The sequence below is a fragment of the Silurus aristotelis genome (assembly GCF_946808225.1).
Source record: "Silurus aristotelis genome assembly, chromosome: 27".
Lineage (NCBI taxonomy): Eukaryota > Metazoa > Chordata > Actinopteri > Siluriformes > Siluridae > Silurus > Silurus aristotelis.
Window position 1 is genome coordinate 7,102,083 of NC_139600.1, and position 27,558 is coordinate 7,129,640.

The window sequence follows — 27,558 nt, forward strand, 5'->3', positions numbered from 1 at the left end:
TGAAGCTGACTGACGCAAATAAGGCACCGGCGTGGGCATGCACGCGTTTGGCTAATTCTCAATAAAGCTGCAATAAAATCCATCAGGCCATCGAGCGTGCATGCATTAATGCCTCATCGATCCGCGAACGCCGATACATCCTGCAGCCATTACTTAAATTCTCGTTTATAAAGCAGCTTATTGTCCTGCTCGATCTTTATTACTTCCCTCTAGTGAGCACTCCTGACCCCCCCATACACACACTCATGCACACACACTCAGCTTTGATCTAATGGAATGATGGCCTTCCTTAAAATAAGCGAGGGATGCAGAGGGATCGATTCGTTCACTCTGTAGCCGTGTCATGAAGAGCTGATCAATCATTCAGCCCCATATCGATTAGCATACAGCCATAAAGCACACATTCTATTGTGTGTGTGGGTGTGTAAGAGAGTGTATGTGCAGCATACTATCAGATTGAACCATAAAAGGCTAATTCTAATCCACAGTGTGTTAATTAAATCTTCGTTAATGGAGGATTTATGATCTCAAACAGATTACAGTCATTTAGATGTAATAGGCTACAGACGGGGACTTCAAGATGAAGCTTGAGTGCGTGTGGGTGGGTGTGTGTGTGTGTGTGTGTGTGTGCCCGTCTGACAGAGACACACTGAGCGCACTGCCGCTAGCTGAACACACACGCTGAATTAAACATTACAGAGAGCTGGCTGATTTATTGGGGCAATAACGTCGCCCTCATTACAGAAAGAAAAGAGCGTGAGGGATAAAAAACGTCGCTGTCACACACCGTGTGTGTGTGTGTGTGTGTGTGTGTGTGTGTGTGAGGAAGAGAAAGAGAAAACGAGAGAAGCCTCGAGAGCCCTCCATATTGTTTTCTCCCTTAAATTAGCAGCGTGCCTCTGATGGGACTCTGGAGGGTGACAGAGCCGTAAATCTGCAGTGCCCCGTCTCGTCCTCATTCTCATTCCCCTCCCTTCCCCTGTGCCCTATCCGATTGCCAGCTATGGCCTATCCCCTTTCCTTTCCACATATTCTTTTTGGATCCTGTCTCCACTCACTCTTTTTTTTTTTTTTGCAGGTGCACTTGTTCCCTATTCCCCTCGCATCGTCCTTTATCGATTTATTCCTGTAAGACAATTCCTGTCTTACTTCCTCTGACTTCTTTGCCCGTGTTCCTGCATTCCCAGTCCCGTCCATTTTTTCCCCCATTTCCTGTTTCCCTAGTGACCAAGTCCTAGTTTCCCACTGCCCCCTGTCTTTGTTTACATTTGTAGAAATTCCTTGTACATATTTACATCTTATTCTACAGCCCACCATTTCTATTTACTGTTCCCTTTCCCATGTCCTCTTTCTCTGTGTACTCGTCCCAATTTTCCCCTCACCTGTCTTTTCACTCTCCTTGTGTCTGTCTTATGTCCTTTTATTCTCAACACACATTACACACACTTTTCTCTGTCTCTGCCCCCCCCCACTTGCCCCCGCCCACTATAAACCATGCAAAGCTTTTGTCTACGAAAATGAACATACTTCACTATCTACAGTAATGATATCTTTGTGGTTAGAGAGATAAAAGGAAACCTGTGTGTGTGTGTGTGTGTGTGTGTGTGTGTGTGTGTGTGTGTGTAGCAGTGATTGTGTGTTACACAGTGATGCTCAAGCCTGATTTAACCATAAAACATTAATTATAGTCCACAATACGCTAATTAAATCTAATTAAATTCCCTTTATCGAGGATTTCTGACCTTAAATAGCCAAGCCTCCATTACAATCATTTAAATGTAGCTTGTGTGTGTGTGTGTGTGTGTGTGTGTGTGTGTGTGTGTGTGTGTGTGTGTGTGTGTGTGTGTGTGTGTGTGTATACCCTTTTCTCTGCCTGTCTATTTACCGGTCCATTATTACATTCGACTAGTTTTGTGCCTTAAGCTATGCCCAATTTTGAATGATAACATGTATAATGTCTACTTTAAGCCCCACCCTCAATTAGACTGATTACATGTACCTCAAGCCCGCTCTTTTTAAATTGATTGTACAACTTAAGCCCAGCCCTCTTTTAAAATAACAACCCAGCCCACTTTTAGTGTGAATACGTGTATCTTAAGCCCCACCCTCTTTTAGAGTGACTACATGCATCTTAAACTCCACCCTCTCTTAGACTGATCACATGAATCTTAATCCCTGCCCACTTTCAGAGTGATACCCACACTGTATTACAGTGATCTTTTGCTATGATTACATGTAGCTTAAACCCCACCCTCTCTTAGACTGATCACATATATCTTAATCCCTGCCCACTTTCAGAGTGATACCCACACTGTATTACAGTGATCTTTTGCTATGATTACATGTAGCTTAAACCCCACCCTCTCTTAGACTGATTACATGTATCTTAAGCCCCACCTGCTTTTAGAGTGATTACCTTAAGCATGTCCCTCATTTGGTTGATTTAATTCAACTGCCCATCAAGTGCTGATTAAGCTCCGCCCTCATTTTGTCTGACTTTGTGTACCTTAAGCTCATGCAGTTGATAAAGGATAACTAATGCCCTGTCTGTATTTGGCTGACTACATGTAATTTAAACACTTTTAAATTTTAACTAAACCTTAATCTTGCCTGATGGAGTGTGACTTAAGCTCCGCCCCCACTGACCCAGAAATGGCTGCCCCAGCAGATTCATCCTCACACAACCATGCTGAACAAATTCATCTGAATTCAACTGAACCAAGCCGAATGCGGGTGGAGTCTCAGTATACAGTCTCACACCAGCATGAAGCTGTGTGTGTCTGTGCAACGAAGGGGTCAAAGGTCATGATAAGAAAGTCAGACGAGGGGGACGATAGAAAGAACATAAATTCATAGAGCGAGGTTCTGGGCCCTCGGGGGACGTGAAGACGCGCCACACAGGCTCTACAGCAATTCCAGCTCGCAGTGTTAAAGGTCGCGCATGACCTGTTTCTATCAAAGCAACAACGACATGCGACGAGAGAGACACGGGGGGAAGAAAGGAACACACACACACACACACACACACACACACACACACAGATGAATATACGCTCGACTAGTCACAGCAGTGAGAGCGCTTGTGTCGACAATGTGAATACAACAGCTGTAATAAAGACGACTGAGGTACCCAGACAAATACACACACACACACACACACACACACACACACACACAGACACACGCACACACAGACACACACACACACACACAGACACACACACACAGCTCTCGTTGTCTACCTTGTTTTCTCTCTGACTGTCTTTGATTCTGATTCACTCCCTCAGGGCTGAAGGTTTGACTGAACACAGAAGCAAAGCTGTCAGGACCAAAAGAAAGAGACAAGACGTGCACGTGTGTGTGTGTGTGTGTGTGTGTGTGTGTGTGTGTGTGTGTGTGTGTGTGTGTGTCTCTGAGAGAGAGAGAGAGAGAGAGAGAGAGAGAGAGAGAGAGAGAGAGAGAGAGAGAGAGAGAGAGAGAGAAGAGAAGCATTAAGAGAAAGCAAGCAAGAGATGGACTTGTTTTGTTTTAACTTTGTGGATGAAATGCAGAACAAACACAAACCCAACCAACAACCTGAGGGCAAAACCATTACACACTGGCTTAATTCTGTGTGTGTGTGTGTGTGTGTGTGTGTGTGTGTGTGTGTGTGTGTGTGTGTGTGTGTGTGTGTGTGTGTGTGTGTGTGTGTTTGAGTGAGAGACAGAAAGGGAGACACAATTGATCCTGCTTGTGCGAATGCCTTTCGACTCTGACATTAAATTAAAAAAATATAAAAGTAAATAAATATCTTCTTCTTCTTCTTTCGGCTTCGCCACAGTGGATCATCCGTCTCCATACCACCCTGTCCTCTATATCTGCCTCTTTTACACCAACTACCTGCATGTCTTCCCTCACCACATCCATGAACCTACTCCTTGGCCTTCCTCTTTTCCTCCTACCTGGTGGCTCCATCTTCAGCATTTTTCTACCAATATAATTCATGTCCCTTCTCTGCACATATCCAAACCATCTCAATCTCGCCTCCCTCACCTTGTCACCAAAACATCCTACATGGGCTGTCCCTCTAATAAACTCATTTCTTATCTTGTCCATCCTCGTCACTCCCAACGAAAACCTCAACATCTTCAGCTCTGCTACCTCCAGCTCCACCTCCTGTCTTTTACTCAATGCCACTGTCTCTAATCCATACAACATCGCAGGTCTCACCACAGTCCTATAAACTTTCCCTTTCATTCTTGCAGATACTCTTCTATCACAAATCACTCCTGTCACTCTTCTCCACCCACTCCACCCTGCCTGCACTCTTTTCTTTACTTCCCTAACACACTCTCCATTACTTTGCACTGTTGACCCCAGGTACCTGAACTCCTCCACCTTCTCCACCTCTTCTCCCTGCAACCGCATCACTCCACTGCCCTCCCTCTCATTCACACACATGTACTCTGTCTTACTCCTACTGACTTTCATTCCCCTTCTCTCCAGCGCATATCTCCACCTCTCCAGGCTCTTCTCAACCTGCTCTCTACTCTCACCACAAATCACAATATCATCTGCAAACATCATAGTCCAGGGAGACTCCTGTCTGACCTCGTCCGTCAACCTGTCCATCACCACTGCAAACAGGAAAGGGCTCAGGGCCGATCCTTGATGCAGTCCAACCTTCACCCTGAACCAGTCTGTCGTACCTACTGCACACTTTACTGCCGTCACACTGTCCTCATACATGTCCTGCACCACCCTCACATACTTCTCTGACACACCTGACTTCCTCATACAATACCACAACTCCTCTCTCGGCACCCTGTCGTACGCTTTCTCTAAATCCACAAATACACAATGCAGCTCCTTCTGTCCTTCTCTATACTTCTCCATCAACATCCTCAAAGCAAATAAGGCATCTGTGGTGCTCTTCCTCGGCATGAAACCATATATTTACACAAATAAATCAGAATAATAATAATATTTATAATTACTAAAAAAGTAATAAACAAAAAAGTGTACAATCGTGCCAAATAAATTACACATAATTAATAACTATTTAATTACACCCTACTTATAATTAATAGGTTTCTATTAAAAATAATAATAATAACCATGTAATAACCTGTACTTTATTGGCAAATAAATTCTTTATGGGAATAGCTGCTGCTAACACGCTAAAGCTAACAATAATAAATCGATATTAACAATGACATAAAACAAGCTCTTTTGGTAATCTCTGGAAGGAAATTCTTTATTTTCTTCCTCATCAGCTCAATAAATCAGTGAGGGAGTGCCCCGTTAGCGTTCTTGCTAAAGTGCGTAAGTGTACATTCGCCTGCCTCCGCACTCGTCTATCTTCCATTAGCGCTCCCTCGCTCTGATTTATTCCCCTGATCCTGAACACCATTACACAGAGTGCATGCTCTCACACTGTTACTATAGAATGGAGTGGGGGGGGGAGGTGTGTGTGTGTGAGGGGGTAAAGTGTGTATGTGGGTTGGTTTTAAATACACGCTGGGATGCTCAGTTGTCATTCAAATGTAGGATGGGTAAAGAGCATTCTTTTGGAGGAGGAGGAGATCGATCAGTGTGTAAATTCACAAACAGCACACAGTAACACGAGCCAGATCAACGGTAACACACACTACTTAATCACACACTGTACTTACTGACACACACTACTGTACTCAATAACAAAAATTTACTCACTAACACACAATACTCACTGACACACACTAATGTACTCTAACACACACTGTACTCACTAACTCACAAATATACTCACTATAGTATATTTGGGGAGTGGTAGCTCCAGCAGTTAAGGCGCTGGGTTACCGATCGGAAGGTCGGGGGTTCAAGCCCCGGTATTGCCAAGCTTCCACTCCTGGGCCCTTGAGCAAGGCCCTTAACCCTCTATGCTCCAGGGGCGCCGTATCATGGCCGACCCTGCGCTCTGACCCCAGCTTCTAAGCAAGCTGGGATATGCGAAAAACAAATTTCACTGTGCTGTAATGTATATGTGACAATAAAGGCTAATCTTCTTCTTCTTCTTCTTCTTCTTCTTCTTCTAACACACAAATAAACTCACTAACTACACTGCTTTACACGTATAGGACAGGAAAAGCTGTATGATGTTATTACCAAAGCCAAATCAACAACATGTCAGTTAGATCCCATTCCAACTAAACTACTGAAAGAAGTGTTACATACAGCTGGTCAGCCTCTTCTGAATATTATTAACTCCTCACTATCTTTAGGTCATGTCCATAAACCCCTCAGGTCAGCAGTTATTAAGCCCCACATTAAGAAACCTAATTTGGCTCCAAACACACTATCAAATTACAGACCCATTTTAAATCTCCCATTTATGTCTAAGATTTTAGAAAAGCTTGTGACTGCCCAGTTATGTTCCTACTTACAAGAGAACAATATCTTTAAAGAGTTTCAGTCAGGTTTTAGGCCCCATCACAGCACAGAAACTGCTTTAGTTAAAATCCCTAATGACCTGTTTTTATCTTTAGACCACGTCTACATCTATTTGTTAGTTTTGCTAGATCCTAGTGCTGCATTCAACACTATAGATCATGATCTTCTCCTGGATCGTTTACAGAATTACTTCGGCATTCAGGGTTAGGCATTAAGCTGGTTTAAATCCTACCTGTCAGATTGTTACCATTTTGTAGACTTAAATAGAGAGCTATCCAGGTTAATACAAGTAAATTATGGGGTGCCACAAGGTTCAGTTCTAGGACCCCTCCGTTTCACAATATACATGCCTCCCTTGGGAAATATTATTAGAAGGCATGGGATAAGCTTCCACTGTTATGATGATGATACCCAACTATATATCTCATCAAAACCAGACGATAAAGCTCAATTGGCTCGTATAACTGTATTAGTCAAAGAATTAAAAGATTGAAGGACTCATAACTTTCTATTGTAAAATTCTGATTAAACAGAGATTTTGCTCATCAGCCCAAAAAACAGTACACAGAAGATCCAGCATTTCAACCTGCATTTAGACGGATGTACTGTAACTACTAGTTTACAGTAAAAGATCTGGAAGTTATTTTAGACACCAACTTGTCTTTTAAAAATCATATCAACCATGATACAAAAACAGCCTTCTTTTACCTTTAAAATATTGCTAAACTAAGAAACATGTCTATATCTGATGCAGAGAAGCTCGTCCATGCGTTCATGACCTCCAGACTGGACTATTGTAATGCATTACTAGGTGGTTGTCCTGCAAGATATATAAACATGCTACAGTTTGTCCAGAATGCAGCAGGCAGAGTTTTTACAAGGTCGAGAAAATATGATCATATAACCCCAATCACATCATCCCTACACTGGTTACCTGTTCAGTTTTGAATCGACTGCAAACTACTGCTACTTACTTACAAAACATTAAATGGTTTATCTCCTATGTATCTATCCAGTCTTCTAACACGCTACAATCCCTCATGCTTCTTGAGATCTCAAAACTCTGGACCACTTGTACAACCCAAAATCAGAAAAAGTTGGGACAGTATGGAAAATGCTAATTAAAAAAGAAAGTAGTGATTTCTAAATTTACTTTGACTTGTATTTCATTGCAGACAATATGAACACAAAATATTTCATGTTTTGTTTGGTCAACTTCATGTCATTTGTAAATATACATCCTTTCCTGTCATTCAGACCTGCAACACATTCCATAAAAAGTTGGGACAGGAGCAATTTCAGGCTAGTAATGAGGTAAATTGGTTAAATAATGATGTGATTTGAAACAGGTGATGTCAACAGGTGATTGTTATTATGATTTGGTACAAAAGCAGCATCCAAGAAAGATGGCCCGAGGATCGCCAACAAATACGTGAGAAATTATTGAAATGTTTAAAAACAATGTTCCTTAAAAAAAGATAGTGAGAGATTTGGATATTTCACCTTTAAAATTGCATAACATATTTAAAAGATTCAAGGAATCTGGAGGAATTTCAGTGGGTAAAGGACAAGGGCGCAAGCCTAAGCTGAACAACCGTGATCTCCGATCCCTCAGGCGGCACTGCATCAAGAATCGTCATTCATCTATAAACGATATCACCACATGGGTTCAGGACTACTTTTGCAAACCTTTGTAAAGTACCACAATACGTAGTTACATCCACAAATGCCAGTTAAAACTGTACTTTGCCAAAAGGGAGCCCTATGTTAACAGTGTCCAGAAGCACCGTCGACTTCTCTGGGCTCAGAGGCATCTGGTACACAGTGGAAACGTGTACTGTGTTCAGATGAATCAGTAGTTCAGGTATTTTTTGGGAGGAATGGATGCCGTGTGCTCCGGACCAAAAAAGAAAAGGATCATCCAGACTGTTACCAGCAAAAAGTCCAAAAGCCAGGATCTGTCATGGTATGGGGTTGTATCAGTGTCCTTGGCAAAGCTAACTTGCACTTCTGTGATGGCACCATTTATGCTGAAAAGTACATAGAGGTTTTGGAGGTTGCCAATATGTTGCCTTCAAGAAGACGTCTTTTCCAGGGACGTCCATGCATATTTCAACAAGACAATGCAAAACCACATTCTGCACACATTACAAAGTCCTGGCTGCGAAGGAAGTGGGTAGGGGTACTTGACTGGCCTGCCTGCAGTCCCGACCTGTCTCCAATAGAGAATGTGTGGCGCATTTTGAAGCGCAAAATGCAACAACGAAGACCCCGTACTGTTGCCCACCTTAAGACTTGTTTGCAGGAAGAATGGGACAAAATTACACCTGAAACACTTTATCACTTGGTGTCTTCAGTCCCTAAACTTCTTTTAAGTGTTGTGAAAAAGAATGGCAACATTACAAAGTTGTAAATTCTTTACTGTCCCAACTTTTTTTGGAATGTATTGCAGGTCTGAATGACAGGAAAGAATGTATATTTACAAATGACATGAAGTTGACCAAACAAAACATGAAATATTTTGTGTTCATATTGTCTGCAATGAAATACAAGTCAAAGTAAATTTAGAAATCACTACTTTTTTTTTTTATTACCGTTTTCCATACTGTCCCAACTTTTTCTGATTTGGGGTTGTAGTTCCTGGAATAGCAAAGTCCACTAAAGGTGGTAGAACATTGTGTATATTAGAAATGAAAATAAAAGCTTCTTGACTTGACTTGACATTTAGCTCCTAAACTGTGGAATAGTCTTCCTGACGGTGTTCAGGGCTCAGACACACTCTTCTAGTTTAAGTGCAGATTAAAGACGTATCTTTTTAGCAAGGCATAAACATAACACACATCACACATCATAACCTTGTGCTCCAGAACATCTGATCAAATGCACATTATCAACTTGTGCTTGTTAATATCATGAACAGCAGCTACGCTAATTCCTCTCCACTGCTTCTTTTTCTCCACCTATCCCGAGGCATCCTGAGGTTGCGTCAGCTCCAGTCATGTCCCACCCCATGAAGATTGTGGACCTTTAAAGAAGTAAATGCCGACCCCGCAAACATCCCGAACCATCTAGAGACGTACCAGCGCCATTTGAGATCCACATCATGTAGAGTTTTGACATTGGACCTCTTTGAGTGGCATGGAGAAGCTGGTGTTGGATCTATGTTGATCGCAACAATTTATGATTTATGAGTTGCTCAGTAGCTCCTGGTTCCATAATCTCAACTGACTGTATAAGACTGTAGAAAGAACATTACTTATAATCTTACATTCCAGTGCTCATGTTAGTTCTCACTCTCCAGTGTTCTGTATTGTATTCTGTATAAGATTTATAATCACACTCTTAATGTCACCCAAATGAGGATAGGTTTCTCTTTTGAGTTTGGTTCCTCTCAAGTTTTCTTCCTCATAACATCCAAGGGAGTTTTTCCTTGCCACAGTCGCCACGGCTGCTCATCAGGGATAAATAAACATCGCTCACCTTGACTTAAATTCTGTAAAGCTGCTTTGAGACAATGTCCGTTGTGAAAAGCGCTATAGAAATAAACTTGTCTTGACTAACATACTACTGCACCCACTAACACACACTGTACTCACTAACACTACTGTACTCATTAACACACACTGTACTCACTGACACACTATTGCACTCACTAACACACACTGTACTGTATTGTAATTAGCACTTTCCAAGTTTGTAGAATACAAGAGTTATATTTATATTACGTTCATAATCTAGCGTAACAGTGTAGATTTATTCTTTGCTAGAGACTAAAAGCACTGCTAAATGCCGCAAATGTAAACGTACTCACTGACACACATCACTGTACTCAATAACACACACTGTACTCACTAACAAACTGTACTCACTGACTTTACTCACTGACACACTGTACTTACTAACAAACTGTTCTCACTGACACACTAATGTACTCACTGACACACTAATGTATTCACTGACACACTGTACTCACTGACACAGGGAGTTTTTCCTTGCCACTGTCTCTACCGTTTTGCTCATCAGGGACAAACTTACACTTATAAAGAACGTTCATTTTTATCACCACATTATCTGTGTAAAGCTGCTTTGAGACAATGTTCTTTGTTAAAAGTGCTATACAAATACAAATGAATTGAATTGACACACTGTACTCACTAACATACTACTGTACTCACTAATGAATGTACTCACTGACACTCTTTAATAACTAGGACACTACTCACTGACACACAACTGTACTCACTAACACACTTTACTCACTAACACACACACACTACTGTACTCTCTGACACTACTGTACTCACTGACACACTGTACTCACTAGGACACTGCACTCACTGACACACTGTACTCACTAGGACACTGTACTCACTAGGACACTACTGTACTCACTAACACAGTACTCACTGACACTACACACTGATACTGTGCTTACATGAACACACTACTGTACTCACTGACACACTGTACTCGCTGACACACACTACTGTACTCACTAGGACACTGTACTCACTGACACTACTGTACTCACTAGGACACTGTACTCACTGACACACTTTTACTTACCAACAAACTGTATTCACTGACACTACTGTACTTACTGACACACTGTACTCACTGACACACACTACTGTACTCACTAACACACACTGTACTTACTAACACATAGTACTCAATTACACTACACACTGACACTGTGTTCACGTAAACACACTACTGTACTCACTGACACACACTACTGTACTCACTAGGACACTGTACTCACTAGGACACTGTACTCACTGACACACTACTGTACTCACCAACAAACTACTCACTGACACTACTGTACTCACTGACATGAATGTACTCACTAACACATACTGTCCACACTAACACATACTACTGTACTCACTGACACACACTGTCCACACTAACAAATACTACTGTACTCACTGACACACACTGTACTCACTGACACACACTCCACATTGACACACACACTACTCACTGACAAAACTCATTGACACACAGCCCACACTGGCACACACACACTGACACACGCTACTTACTGACAGATACTACTCACTGACACACACTACTCACTGACACACTGTGCACACTGATACACACCCCTCACTGACTCACTTCACATTGACTCACACACCACACTGATACTCTCCACACTTGACACACACTCCACACTGACACACACGCCACACTGACACACACGCCACAATGACCCGCACGCCACACTACTCACTGACACACATGCCACACTGACTCAGAGAGTGCTCAATAACACACTTCACAGGACTTGGCACTCAGTGCAGAATCTGGCAATCCAACAAGGCAGAAGAACATCTCAAACATCACTTCCGTACAAGTACTCCAAACAAATATGCCTATCATCACCAACCAGACCATAGTAGTCAACCAAAGACGGAGTGATGTCATGCTGCAGCAGACCACAAAAACAAATACAAGGATCTGGAAATCGAGAAATGCTTGAAAACCAAGATTACAGCACTGCTCTCATAATGGGAGCACCAGAAACACTTAAGATGGGTTCTGACAACAACCTGCAGATGCTCCCAGGTCATCAATCTGCCAGCGATGTGCAGAAGATCACATTCATGGGCACCACACACACTCCTAGAAAGGTGTTTTGATGCTCTCTAACTGAGATTCATAAAAAACCCCCACAAAAAAACAAGCAGAGAACAAGTGTAATAGTATCCAAAAATGCGTGCAATTATACATTTAATTGTGAGATCATAGGAAGTGAAGTCTAATTAGTTCTCATCCAAACGCCCCCATACACACACACACACACACATACATATAGACAGAAAACAAAAAAAATTGATAGAAACAAGATACCAAGGCAGCAACTGTGCATGTGTGTTCGTGCGTGTGCATGTGTGTGCGTGTGTGTGTGTGCGCATGTGTGTATGTGTGTGTGTTAATTGACTCCTCAGGGAAACAGTGTGGCCAGACTGAGTGGAGGTGGGAAGACAAGTGCAGAGTGTGAGACACAAACATACACGCCTGCAGCTTTAACACACACACACACACACACACACACACACACACACACACACACACACACACACACACACACACACACACACACACACACACACACAACAGTAAAATGCATGAATAAATAAATAGACAGACAGACAGTTACACATGTACATAGATAGGTCAATGGATAGAGAGATTCTTTGTGTTTCTTTGTATCTCTTCCACTTTCTTTCTGTTTGTCTTCTTTAGCCCCTCTGTCTCTCTCTGCAAGTTTTTGTATCCCTCCATCTATCCTGCTATCTGTCTGTCTATCTGTGATTCTCAATCTGTCTGGCCTTTTCACCCAGGCTGTTGTATCGCTCTTACTCTCTCTTTCTCTCTCTCTCTCAGCAATGTCTTTGTCTCATTGTCTATTTCTCTGTCTGTTTCTCTCTATCTGTTCATCTTAGAAAATTTGTAAAACTTTTTATCTGTCCCTCTCTCTGAGTCTGTCTGTCTTCTCTTCATCTGTGCAAACTAAAAAGACTGAAAATTAAAAAAACTAACTCAAGTTAGTGTGTGTGTGTGTGTGTGTGTGTGTGTGTGTGTGTGTGTGTGTGTGTGTGTGTGTGTGTGTGTGTGTGTGTATACCTTGCTCAGGTCTCTGTAGTTGCTGGGCAGTGTGAGGTCGAGCTCTTCGCTGTCGTAGTTGCTGATGATCCAGGGAAATACAGGATACTGATTGAGGTCATTATATGTGCGACCTGGAGACGAGGTAGACATCGTGTCACTGAACTGTCCCAGACTAACCGATTCCTAAATTCCACCCTTCTACATGTTTTCCTAGTGATGACACAGTTTCCTATTTCTCGGTGGAAGCTAGAGTTTAAATATGAGCTGTAAATGTACTGGTGTTCGAGTTCTGTGCGGTATTACCTGCAATGGTGTTGAGGAACATGAGGTACTCGAAGTTAGAGAGTTCGCGTTTCTGCCAGCGTTGAGTCATGTTGGAGGCTTTAAATAACTGTTTAGGAGTCGCCAGAGAAATCCGCCTGTGTCCGGGAGAAACAATAGTTTCAATTACATTTCCAAAATGTCCTCTCTAAAACACGTTAAGATTTAGTAAGTACCAAACATGTATATGCATTATCTAGTTCCTGTCTTCGCTTGAGTTCCTGGTTGCATTATTTCTAATACTGAAAAAAAAAACTTATCCTCAGCAGGAAAAAAACAACGCAACATACCGGATATCAAAGCAAAATGACAGCTAACAGTAATAAAAAAATTTTATTGATTTTTTTTTTACATTTTTTTTGGTGATTTTTTTTATTGTGATTTTATTATTATGTCTGCTAAGCAAAAATAAACAAGATTTTACAAATATTTATTTATTGTATTTATAAAAATCGCTATTTACGCAAAAATAGCTCAGTTTTAGCCACACAAACATGCCCTTGCTTTGGGAATCCAAGCTTGAGAAAAAATAAGGAAAATTTTGCCTGAGCGTTTTTCAACTAGATTTATCCAGTTTTTTTTTTTTTTGGTAAGAGTTGGGGGTGGACATTTTGCTCAGACCTGGCAACCCAGAACCTATAGTAAAGAGATATGAACTGAATCTGTCTCATTTAAAAACAACAGATTCTTGAGTAATTAAGGATGAGCTGAAAACAATGACACAGTTAGTGTTTGATCAGTGACTCCAGAGCATCTGCTTTATACACATTAAGCGTTCCACCATATGGACACACACACACACACACACACACACACACACACACACACCACTGTTTTAAAGTACATTGTGTCGAAGTGCAAATGTGTGTGTGCATGTGTGTGTGTGTGTGTGCGTGTGCGTGCGTGTCTGACGGCAATGTTATGCTAAATGCTACTCACTCATGGACACAAAAATAAATGACCCAGCGTCCCATTAACAGAAAGCCAAATTAGAGAATTCATCACTGCCAGGGTGTGTGATTACACTCATTAACGCCTGATGGAAGGTTCACATCGTTTACAGAGAATTTAAGGAAGGCTGGAAAAAAAGTGATGCAGGAATGCCAAAGGGGGAATGTCGGAGGAATGTCACGAAATTATGGAGTGAAAAACCGCACGGAAAAACTGTGGAACTGGACAGAGAAAAAGTTTTGAAATCCGTTACAGATATTAGAGATGTTTAACAAGATTGTTAAAATCATTACAATTAAGGGAGGAACAATTATTAACAATGCTCATGTTGACGTTTTTTTTTTTTTTTTTTTTTTTAACATTATAAAGAAGTTAATAATTGGAAATATTGAACTAGAAATAATGATGAGAATGATAATCTGAATTATTCTTTCATAAGGACCATAAATAAATGGAAGGATGTTACTTCACCAAAACAAACAGATAAGACATCAAATGTTTACTACTTTCTCAAATTTGAAGCTTGAAATTTGATTGATTTGGATTCTCTCCAGAAATAAATCTATGGCAAATAAATTGATGTAAATTATATTAAACTTGGGATTAGTACAAATATCAAAAACAATTTTTTTATAATCTTATATTCTATTCTGCATAATTTATTCCTAATTAAAATAATAAATCATAAACAAATTATTTTAGTAGATTTAATTGTAGCTGCTTATTCGAAAGGGAGCAATTAGAGACGTGTGACAAATTTCAGCTGAAAATGTTTGAATATTATAGATGATTTAAAAGAATACGAAGCCAACTTTTGTAATATTTTGGGGAAAAGCAAAGTTCGAGGCACATGAGAAGAATTTCAGGGCAAGTTAAGGGGGGAAAAAAGTGATGTGAGCTAAGAGTCAAGGAAAAAATTCTATGGAATATAATGGAAGGGAATAATTTTTGGAAAATCTTAAAAAAAAAAAAAAATGTCCCAGGAATGTGATCAGAGGTAAAATTTCAAAGAAAGGTAATAAATGGTTTCCTGGAAAAATGTGTGTAATGTAAAACGGAAACATGAACATTTCGAAATTCCACTTCCAAATTCCAATGTGAAGTAATAAATAAGAACAGAATTATAATTAAATATCAGTAGGATCTTTAGCCTTTTTTTTGTAGGATCTTTAGCTGCTGGTACTGGTGGTGCTGAAAGTGTGTGTGTGTGTCTGTTTTACTTCACTTTGCCCTGCAGGCTCTGTACACCCTCGATTTACTTCTCAGTCAGAGAGATAAATAAATGATGTGAATTGTGTTTGTGTGAAGCTAATTAGACTATGGTACACCAACACCCCCTACACACACTCTCTCTCTCTCTCTCTCTCTCTCTCAATCTCATTCATTTTCTCATTTAAAAAACACTACACCGTTTACTCAACGTGCTAAATCCACATAGAGCAAAAAACATACACATTTACACACCTACACACACCTACACACACCTACACACACCTGGTCTGAGGAAGGCCGAAGTTCGTGCCGACTCCGACTCGTGGCAGAGCGTAAACGACTTTCTTTACTGTCACGGCATCAGCAAAGTTGAACATCACAGAGGCTGAAAAGAGAAAAAAAAACAGCCAACATTAGGAACGCAGACATGGGAAAATAATCAACAACAGAGTGTTCACTCAAACCACATCCACACATCCTGAAGTGTTTAATTCCTCTGATCCACAGCAAGTGTCTTAACAAAGACACGTTTGTACTAATGAAAGAATATTGTACTTTTGAGTCATTCATAGTTAAATTCAACATTCACGAAACAGACCTTCTCTCGCCATAAAGTTGAGAGAAAAAATACAAAGTAATGCAGCAGCTTTAATTCTGACACTGGAGACTTCTCCTATAAATGTCCAGTGAATGGCTCCTTAAAAAAAAATCCATCAGATGATTGTGATTTTTACACAAGTGCAGGCTTTTTCGCTTTAGAAACAATAGTGTATTGAAAACAGCCAACATGCCCTGTCAGAGCTGCTGTCACCGAAAACTCATCAACAGAACGAATAGCGTTCAAAATAATGTCATTTTTAGAGTTATTATTTAACAAAAAAAATAATAATAATAATATTATAGATAGATAGATAGATAGATAGATAGATAGATAGATAGATAGATAGATAGATAGATAGATAGATAGATAGATAGATAGATAGATAGATAGATAGATAGATAGATAGATAGATATACACACACTATACAGTATGGGCGAAAATATTAGGACACCTGATTATATGAGGTTCTTCTCAAACTAAAGTGTATAGGATATCTATGGATGCTGTAGCATTACATTTTGCCTTCACTTGTACTAGGAGACCCAAACACGTTCCAGCATGACAATGTGCACAAAGCTCCAGCTCCAGCAAAGCATATCTTCATATCCATGAAGATATGCTTTGCATGGTTTGGAGTGGAAGATCTCCTGCTATAGATCTCTGACCTCAACACTATTGAACACCTTTGAGATAATTGTAAACGGTGACTGCACCCCAGACCTCCTCACCTCACCTACATCACTACCTGACTTTACTAACGTCCTTGTGTCTGAATGAGCACAAATCCACAATTTATATATAGATAGATGTGTGTTCAATTTTATGACATGTATCACTTTATTGTTTTAGGTAAGAAAAACTCTAAACTCATACTTCGATTGGCCATGAAGATCTCCAGCGCTGTGTTCTGTAGGAGGAACCGCCGTGAGAAGATGGCTCGGATTTCCGAGAACATCCACTTCCCGTGCAGTCCATCAGCATAAGCCAACAACTAAAATAAAGGAGAAAAACAACAATAACTGAGTGAGAGATAACCCAATAAAGTTCACTGCACAGCGCAAGGATGAATATAACATGAATAAAACACACACTGTCCTGCTTTTACACGACCTATAATTAGGTGTTGTGATGAAGCAGAGTTGCCTCAAAGCTGATTCATTTCCTGCAAAAGCATGTTCCAAGAGTTTTATTCCTCTTTTACTGCAGCGAGTGATTAACATCATCATATTTTTACATTGTAGGTCACAAAAACTGCATTTTAGCAATCACAAACGATCACTGACTCTGGAGACCCAAAATCCTGAAAAAAAACAAAAAAACATGCACAGTCACACAAAGTCTTTCAGTATAATGAAAATATGATGAAGAAAAAGAGCGAGAAGTTGAATTGCGGAGAGCATGAGTGTGAAGCGTGTGTGTGTGTTTGCGATCATCCATCACAGTGAGTGCGATCGGTCGGCAGCGGCACGATGGATGTGTCTTATTGATCAACCTTCACTGAGCAGAGATTCTTTAAAGAGCCAAACGAGCTCCATTCAGTCTGTGTGAAAAAGCACACACTCTACTAAACGGTGATCAGTAACACACTCACACACACCACTCGGGAGAGTTGATCCATTCATAACCTCTCGGTCAATACGCACACGACACACACCTTTATCATCCCTTTATCATCGGTACATCATCCACTACAGGCCGTCCGAAGCTGCTCTGATCTTCTGATTCCAGACCACAAAATCTTCCCAACAAACTGCTCTCAGACAAACCACAATCTCTCAAAGTGTTATATATTTGTTTGTCATTTTTCCCCCGTATGAGAAAATCATTTAGGAATGCCTGTTTTCATTTTTTTGTTGGTTTGTTTTTAAATAAAAACAATAATAATTTTTTGTAATTAGCATTACAATAGTAAAAATAAATAAATAAATAAATAAAATCATATCTCAAGATACCAGACTGTACCTTACATCACCTTAAACAAATTATTTTCTGAAAACAAATTCCCACAGAGATCTGACCGGCTCACTGTATTGATAAACCAGGAAGTAAAAACAGAACCGAGATAAAGAACGTACTCCATCAGAAATATTCAAATGTGCCAGTTAGCAAGTGACGGCCATGTTAGTGGTGAGAAGAGCTCATTAAAGCAGGAGAGCAGCTGGGTCCTCCTCACACACACACACACACACACACACACACACACACACACACACAAACACACGTGTCACGGCTGCTGTCAGACCCATCCTCGAGCTTTAAAGTCTCAGGAGTTCAATTAAATGAGGATTATAGCTGCTACATGATCACAGTGAACATCACTAGCAAACAGACCTCGTGCACCATCTGAGACAGATCAGATTCCTGATATAGTGCAGAACAAAAAGAAAAAAAAATCATTCAAATAAATGTCACTCCAAAAAAATCTAAATGAAATAAATAATAATAATAAAAAAATACATATACACTGTATACAAACATGTCACAAGTCCCTGAAAAAGTCTCTGTTTATTTATTTATTATTACTTGGTTGATTATTCTTTTATTTATTTAAGTATTTGATTTTCTTTTGATGTAATTTCATTTCATTTTTCCCTATTCACATTGTTTCTTTCTCTGCTTAGTTTTTCTATTTGATTTCTTTTTGTAATTTGTCAATTCATTTATTTTATTTCCATCCATCCATTCAATTCTCATCCTTTACTTTCAAAGATATCAGTGTGCAAAGATGTTGATTTCACTCGGTAGCAGATCAAGTAACACAGAGAAAGTGGTGACCTTTTACCATGAGAGTGTTCAGTTTCTCAAGCACGTTTGTGATAGTACGAGTGTGTGTGTGTGTGTGTGTGTGTGTGTATGTGTGAGAGAGAGTGTGTGTGGCACTGTGCCCTATTCAGCCCATCTGATTAAATGTAAGTAAATTAAATTGAAGAATAAATAGTGCGTACTTGTGTGAAGTGCCCAAGTGCAGAGAGCACGACACCGAGCAGACAACAAAGAATTCTGAGCGTGTGTGTGTGTGTGTGTGTTTGTATGTCATTGGAAACCACTCGACCTGTTTCGGCGGCTGCGTCTCATTTCTGAGTGATGTCATTTGTCTCTGTCACGCACAGAAATGAGTCTGAGATGAAGAAGGACACATCACACACACACACACACACACACACACACACACACACACACACACACACACACACACACACACACACACACACACACACAGTCCTCTTGCCAAAGGAGCCAACATCCTCCAAGCCCCTCAACACACACACACACACACACACACACACACACACACACACACACACACACACACACACAAGGGACCGCTACTAGAGAGCATGTGCTCTGTCTCTGACAAAACTGAATGGAATTTAATTGAAAATGCAGCACCACAAAAAAAAAAAAAAAAAGGATAGAGGGAGAGAGAGAAAGGGAGAGAGAGAGGGAGCGAGAGAGTTAGAGAGAGACAGAGCTATCTATCCCGCTCTTTTTAAGATAAATGAGTTTGAAGAGTGTGTGTGAAGGGCAGCAGGAACCACTGCTGTTTCAGAAACGATAAGAAAAAGCCAAAAAAAAAAAAAAAAAAAAAAAAGAAAAAAACGAGTAGCAAGTAGCAAGAGTCTCATTATGGGCCACGTCCTAAATCGAAGATGGAAGGATTTGTTTGTAAGGGTAAAACACAATCGAGGGAGGGAATTTTGTGAGAATAATCAAAGATAGAGTTTAAATGTGTCTTCCACCATGATTTTTGTTTTCATGAAACATTCTCGAGAAAAAAAAAAGTCTTCTTTTTTTCTCTCTTCCATGAAACCTCGAGAAAACAAGATTACATTATAGCTGCTCTAAACATTAGTTTCTTCACTAGAATCACTTAGTTCTCTCTCCTCAACTTTCTTATTAGAGTAAATACAAAAGTAGTACATATACACGTTATAGACAAAAGTTTGTGGACACCTGAGCATAAGATTTGTGTGTTTTTTATACATCTCATTCCACATTTAGTCTCCATGTTACAATAACTACCACTCTTCTGGTAAGATGTTCCACTTGATTTAAGAGTGTGCTTGTGGAGACTTGTGTTCATTCAGCCACAAGTAAAGTCAGGTACTGATGAAGGTGAGGTGAGGAGGTCTGAGGTGCAGTCAGTGTTCACGTTCATCCCAAAGGTATTCGATAGTGTTTACAGCTCTATAGCAGGAGATCTTCCACTTCAACCCATATCTTCATGGAGCTGGCTTTGCACACAGGGAAATCGCTATGCTGGAAAAGGTTTGGGTCTCCGAGTTAATGTGAAGGAAAAATCTAATGCTACCGCATCCAAAGACATCCTGTGTGTCTTCAACTTTGTGGTAAAAGTTTGAGGAAGAACAACATAAAGCCAGAAAAGGCAGTTGTCCGGATACTTTTGGTTGTATAGCATAGTTAAGAAGTCGTTTTAAAACCACGACACCCAGGCTTTCGGTTTAACAACTCCAAAGCGTTTGAAAGATTAATCAGCACTTTTGGACCATCTGAGATCTCAACAGCTTCGATGTGTTGTGGAGGCTAAAGCGTTAGCTAGTCACTTTGGTCCAATACCGTTTTAATCTATACAATAAACAGCGTTATGAAGCAGCTTTACAGAAACCCGTTTGTAGATTTGGAACACGCCAGAGGCGACAACGGCAAGGAGAAAAACTCCCTCAGTGGCCACTGAGAGAAACCAGAGTGACGAGCTAGCTAATGGCTAACAGCAGTGTTCAGACGCGCTTGTGTTCATGAGGTTTATAAGAAAATCCCACAGTAGTTTAGACTTGTGATGTAAGACTGACACTACACCTTTCAATATACTTGAAGTTCAGTCAGCGTTTGATGCTAGCGCAATTGCAGCCCCGTTTAGCTCAAATCGTTCGTTTTTTTCTGTCCTTTTATCAACATATTTGAGAGAAATGTGGACATTTCCCACCATTTCGTTCCTTTTCTACCATCGCCGGGTTTTTAGAACGACTAGAACAACATATTTAACTGTTAACTAGCTCCATTTTCAGCCTTAGATAGTCTCATTATTTACCTTGTGCTCTGTGACCAAAGGCTTGCCCATCAACAGTCTTGTTTGATGTTAATAAAAAAATATTTTTTTTATATTTTATTCATTTTTTTATTTTATTTTTTTTTTTTTTATCAGTGTCCCACAGTATAAAGGCTGGTAGAGTGGGCATGGTATTATGGGATACATATAGAACATACATCTGCCTGTGAATAGTATGTGTGTGTGTGTGTGTGTGTGTGTGTGTGTGTGTGTGTGTGTGTGTGTGTGTGTGTGTGTGCGTGCGTGATCGTCTTTGTGTGGCGATAACGTGATGAAATTAATGAGGAGGAGGAAGAGTGGTGATCCATCACTATCACACACACTGCACGCCAACACCGATACCATTCACACACAGAGTGCGAGTTATCATTTGCCCACACACACACACACACACACACACACACACACACACACACACACACACACACACACACACACACACACACACATTTACTTATCATTTAATACCCCTTTCGTATTTTTTCTATCATTTTCTTTTTTTTCTTGTCTTTTTTTCCATCCATTCTTACTTTTCTTTCATTTATTATTCCTTTTCTTTCAATCTTTTTTTTTCATGTCTTACTTTCCCTCTTTCTTTGTCCATTTTCATTCTTTACCCATTCCATATTTTCCCCTTCCATCTTTACTTTTTTCTCTAGTTCTTAAATTCTTTCGTCCATTTGCATTTTTCAGCGCTTTGCTTGCTTCTTTTAAGTTCACCTCATTTCTTTCTTTTTGCTTTTCCACCTTTTACCTAACTAACACACTGAGGGACATTGACTCATGCACCCACACACACACTTTTCTCTCCCTCTCTTTCTCCTCACTACGTGTCACTCCCCATCAGTAAATGGGTTCATCACGCTAACGAGGGGGAGGAGCCAACGTCCTCAGCTAACAACATTTTGTCCAGCCAATCAGCCGCAGAGCTCTGGAGCCAATTAGAGCGGATATGCTGTTCCAACTGAGCGATGCCAGGACACGCTGTCACCCTTTGTGTGTGTGTGTGGTTGCAAGACTTTAAGGGCAAAGGATTACAGAAAGCTTTTGATGAAGTAGCGTGAGCAAAGGATCACGGGACTGAAAAAGCACATGATCAAGAAGAGCTGCAAACACACAGCCACTTATATTTCACTTAATGCAGTTCTCCTTGCTGAACTCACAGGTCCCTTATTCCCTTCTCTCCATCCTCTATTTCCTTAATATACACCATATCAGACATAACATTGACATTTTAACATTATGAGCGGTGAAGTGAATAACGCTGATTATCTCTTCATAATTGCACCTGTTAGTAAAGCGGCAAGTGAACATTTATTCCTCAAAGTTGACGTGTTAAAAGCAGGAGTTTGACAACTGCCAAATTGTGATGTCTAGACGACTGGGGCAGAGCATCTCCAAAACTGCAGCACTTGTGGGATGTTCCTGGTCTGCAGTGGTCAGTGTCTATCAAAAGTGCTCAATGGAAGGAAGAGCCGAGGCTTATTAATGCACGTGAGGAGAAAAGGTTGGTCCATTTGGTCCGATCCAGCAGACGAACGTCTGTAGCTCAAATTGCTGAAGAAGTTAATGCTGTTGATGCTCAGAAATGTTTTCGAAACAAAAGGGAGCCCAGGTGATCATAATGTTGTGCCCAATCGATGGCAATAGTCTTTGCTTCGATATGCTTGCGTAGCTAACAAACAGTCAACAGTCTGCACTACATGCTACATAATGCAGTTTACTTGTTCATAATTTGGGACAGTTATTAACCCCTGACTGTGGCGTTATATAAATAAATATTTTGATCCAGAAGCTCAGATTTTTTTGTTAACATATGGAACTGACTGGATAACAGCAAATCTTTGTAGCGCACAGGGAGGTTAGGATGGTTTGAATCATTTTTAGCCATGAACTGGAATAAAGAGAGCTGATCTGATGGGATTAACGCTCTTTTGCTCCTCATCAGTGTGCTGGTGGGCCTTTTCACTCTCGCCACACAGATTAGCTTCTTAAGAAGGGGAAGAAAAGAAGAAAAGAACAGAATAGGGAAGGAGAGAGAGAAGGAGAGAGAAAGGATTGGGAGTTTAAAAATCACCCTGGAGGTTAAAGGATTAATTTCTTCCACAATTAATGCAATGACTCATTAAACATTCGGCCTCCTGCCATTAAATGCACAGCGCTAATGCTAATGAGTTCCACTGTTAGCATGTCATCCGGGACATGGCTCCATTCTAAACGGTACAACGTCAGGTCTTGTTAGTGTGTGTTTACTAGAAAAACGGTTCGATTCGGTTATACGCAATATTTAAACCAGGGGAGTTGATGGACTTCTTCTTCTCTGAGCGTGTTTTACCCATAATACACGGCAGATGCCGTTAAACCAGAGAGCCATTTTACAAAAGCAGCATACAAATCAGTGTGTAATAAAATGAAGTTTGCTGAAACATATAGCTAGTGTCACTACATATTCTGTCAGGAGTTTGCTCCAGCTGTAGCGCTAGTCTAAAATGCTAAGTGCTAATCAGATTGTTATCTAGGAGGCCAGGATTGAGGAAAGTGTTCTTCGCTCTTTGCTAATCTTCAGGACACGGTATCTGTGCACAAGCTCTTAACTGTTTCCCGATCCAATAATAACACTCGTCAAGTGTGTGTGTGTGTGTGTGTGTGTGTGTGTGTGTGTGTGTGTGTGTGTGTGTGTGAGAAAGAAGAGAGAATTATTAGATTTAACTAATGATTCTTAAGCCCTATTGTCTTCCCTAAAGCTTTTAAAAAAAAGGACCTTTTCCCCTAAACACAACACTTTCAGCTAATCCTAAATTAGCCTCATTCCTGACTGGTGAAGAAGGAGAAAGTGATTGGACAAACAAATATGGAGAGATGAAAACAAGATAAAGAGACTAGAGATAGAAAACCATTAATAAGAACGAAAGAAGAAAGAAATATAGAAAAAGCGAGAAAAAGATTAAAGAATGCTTGTAATTTTTGGCATGGGTGGGTGGATAGATAGATGGATGGATGGATAGATGGATAGATAGACAGACAGACAGACAGACAGACAGACAGACAGACTATCATGATGTCTCTTGTAGGTGTGGCCTGTCCACTTCTGTTTAATCCTTCATTTTAAAAAACTCCACTAAAACACAGCAGTTGATAAATTATAGTCAACTGTCTAAAACGGAGGAGTGTCGACATCACACAATCAAAATATAACAATCAATAAATGCACCGTGTTATTTAGTGCCACTGACATGCCGCTACACAGCAGCGGCATGAAAACTCGCTCCGGACAAAAAAATTCCACGATCTCCACCATAATCCCTCCATTGTCCTGGGCCTAATTGGATTTAGATGCGAGAGGGTGAAGAGGGGTGACACCGTGGCGCCCCGTCTTTCTAAAACGGCCCGGAGGGGTGAGGAACGTTTTAAAGGCTGAAAGGAAAAAATCCTTAGAGGGGTTTAGGAAGGATCTGGAGGAGACAGTGGCAGCAGAAGAGCGCTTTAGAGCAAGTCTTTAAGCAGGTAAATAGTATTTAGACACTTAAACGTCACGGTGGAGGGGTGAGAGAAAATATGTGCGTGAGAGAGAGAAAAAGAGGGATATACATATAAATGTAAATAGCAGAAATGTGCACTTTTCAGTGATGAAGCCATAGGTATTATTACTGTTTTAATAAAATTATTATTTCATGTGGGGTTAAAAAATGACGGGGAAGTAAATATGATCAAACTAAACACACACACTCGCACCCACACACTCGTAAGTGGAAAGTCAATAGCTGACTGACACTCTGAGTGGCACCCGCAGTTAAAGGTCATTCACTCGGAAATTCTGTGTGTGTGTGTGTGTGTGTGTTGGGCTCTACCACTCAGTTTCAACAAGCCTCCTCCCTCCCTCAAAATGGTTAATGTGTGTCTGGTTAGAACAGTGGACACTTGCGCACTGCTTAAACATAACAAAATCACAGCATGAAAGTGAGACAGGAAGTGAGTCCGGCATTGAGACAGGAAGTGAGTCCGGCATTGAGACAGGAAGTGAGTCCGGCATTGAGAAAAAGGGGGGGGGGGGGGGGGGGCTTGAGACAACTAATCGAAAATTCACGATTCGTAATTCACAAAATATTTAAAAAAAATATAATCTATATAATAAATTGCATATCTACGTGCTACCATCTGTTGCATGACGAAAAAATATTGGCACCCCCTATGCTATTCATCAGGACAGAGACCACCAGCAGACTAATATTATTTGGGCTTGTTTGATCGTAATACAGAAGTGCCATGGTAGTGTGAGAGAGTAAGTGTGTCTGTGTCTGTGTGTGTGTGTGTGTGTGTGTGTGTGTGTGTGTGTGTGTGTGATCTAGTTCCACCCTTAATGTCCATATGTGTTTGACTAATAGACTGCTGTACAGTGTAACAGCTTTGATGATGGAACTCAATATGGCTCTGATGATGATGACACCAATCTGTATTACAGGCCGTAAGACAGGAAGCGAGACAAGCAGTGAGACAGGAAGTAAGACAGGCAGTGAGACAAGAAGTTAGAGAGGCAGTGAAGCAAGCAGTGAGACAGACCTGGTGCCACAGGGCATTATGGGTAATATCCCATCTGCTCTATGACCTCACCAGGTCTGCGGAAAAATCTGCCAAGCAATTAGCAGCAGCGGTTTGATTTCTTCAGGGTCTGCACAGCTGGTGTGTGTGTGTGTGTGTGTGTGTGTGTGTGTGTGTGTGTGTGTGTGTGTGTGTGTGTGTGTGTGTGTGTGTGTGTGTGTGTGTGTGTGTGTGTGTGTGTGTGTGTGTGAACCTCTCAAATTTCCAGTACAAACTAGAAACATCTCACTCTATTCCTGTGTCCTTCTCTATGTATGTCTCTCTATTGCTCTCTTCTTACTTTTCTTTCGCTGTGTCTCTCTCACTTTTTCCTCTCAGTCTCTTTCTCTCACTTTTTTTTTCAGTGTCAGTCTTTTCTCTCTCTCTCTCTCTCTCTCTCTCTCTCTCTCTCTCTCTCTCTCTCTCTCTCTCTCTCTCCCTATTTCTCCTTACTTTTTTCTCTCAGTCTCTCTGTGTATCAAAATTTTTCTTCTTTAATTTTCTCTCAAAATTTTTTCTCGCTCTAACTTTTAACTCTCAGTGTCTCTTTCTCAAGGGACAAAAATGTCTTTCAGCCTCTTTCTCCTTCACCCTGTTACCTGAACGTGTGTAGTGTGCTAACATTAACGTTGGTGCGAGCAGAAAAGAAAACAGTAACAGGTTTTTTCCTGCTGTCTGTCAGACTCTGTCTCTCTGTCTGTCAGTCTGTCTTGCCCTCTTGAGCAAACCACCACATTTTATGTCCAAAATAAAATAAAACAAAACCATTTCTTGGAGCATTTTCATTCATTCTGATTAAAAGCATTACTTTTGATCTACACTACACTACTCATTACACATGATCTACTGGAACGTACCTTGATTTGGGACGTGGCCGGAGATAAAGGAAAGATAACAAGCCACTTCCAGACAATGCGCATCAGAAGAGCGGCCAGACGATCTGGAAATCATGGTAAAGTAGCAAAGAGACAGAGGATTTTGTGCTTGTGTGTGTGTGTGTGTGTGTGTGTGTGTGTGTGTGTGTGTGTGTGTGTGTGTGTGTGTGAGAGAGTCAGAGAGAGAGAGAGAAAGAGGTGAGAAGCTTATCGGACACTATGCAGTGCCGTCAAGAGGATCAGAGTTGAGTTGTCAGATCAAAGAGGAGCATCTTTGTGCTACACACACACACACACACACACACTATTCAATATGGAAAACCCTCTAAAGCTTATGGAAAAAAAGTGAAAAAGACCCTGCATTAGAATCTGGCTCTCGGCTTTGTTTAAAAAAAAAAGGAAAAAGAAAAAGGAAAGTGTGAAGAAAAAAGCCAGAATCTTAAACACTGTTAAGAGCCCTGAGTGTGAAGTGTGCACTCAGTTTCCAAAAAAATTACACTTCATATAAATGTCAGATTTACGTTTACAAAGGAAAGGCAACACCTCGGTGGGCGTCAAGATGTTTATTCAGTTACAGTTTGTTGGGGTGTTTTTTTATAAAGACAGAAAACTTTATGTATTTTGCAGAAAAAAAAAAAAGAATCAGGTGTCCAAATATATTCTAACATCGTCTCACTCACATTAGCCTGAGGAGCACTTAGAAGTTTTACAAGACTTATATATAACAAAAACATGTAAGAGGAAAGAAGGAAAGAAAGAAAGAAAGAAAGAAAGACGTTATATAGGTAGAAGAGGCAGAATAAGAGATTTAAAAAGAGAGACAGACAGAAAGAAAGAAGGAGTGAGAATGTGACAGAAAGACGTGAGAGAGAAACAGACAAAAAGAGGAAATGGACAGAGAAAGAAAGAAAGAAATGTAAAA

The 27,558-nt window shown here is 40.5% G+C and overlaps 1 protein-coding gene across 2 annotated transcripts in view; it reads right to left on the bottom strand.

The window, feature by feature from the left end:
* The window catches only part of lrba (LPS-responsive vesicle trafficking, beach and anchor containing), a 217,505-nt gene that overhangs the window by 46,394 nt on the left and 143,553 nt on the right, over window positions 1-27,558 (bottom strand). For both annotated transcript variants that reach the window (XM_083532443.1, XM_083532442.1), the window contains 4 exons: window positions 16,992-17,109; window positions 15,799-15,901; window positions 13,336-13,451; window positions 13,051-13,163 (listed from right to left, as the gene is read on the bottom strand). In XM_083532443.1, coding sequence (XP_083388569.1) covers window positions 13,051-13,163; window positions 13,336-13,451; window positions 15,799-15,901; window positions 16,992-17,109 — 450 coding nt within the window. The remainder of the gene's footprint in view (window positions 1-13,050; window positions 13,164-13,335; window positions 13,452-15,798; window positions 15,902-16,991; window positions 17,110-27,558) is intronic.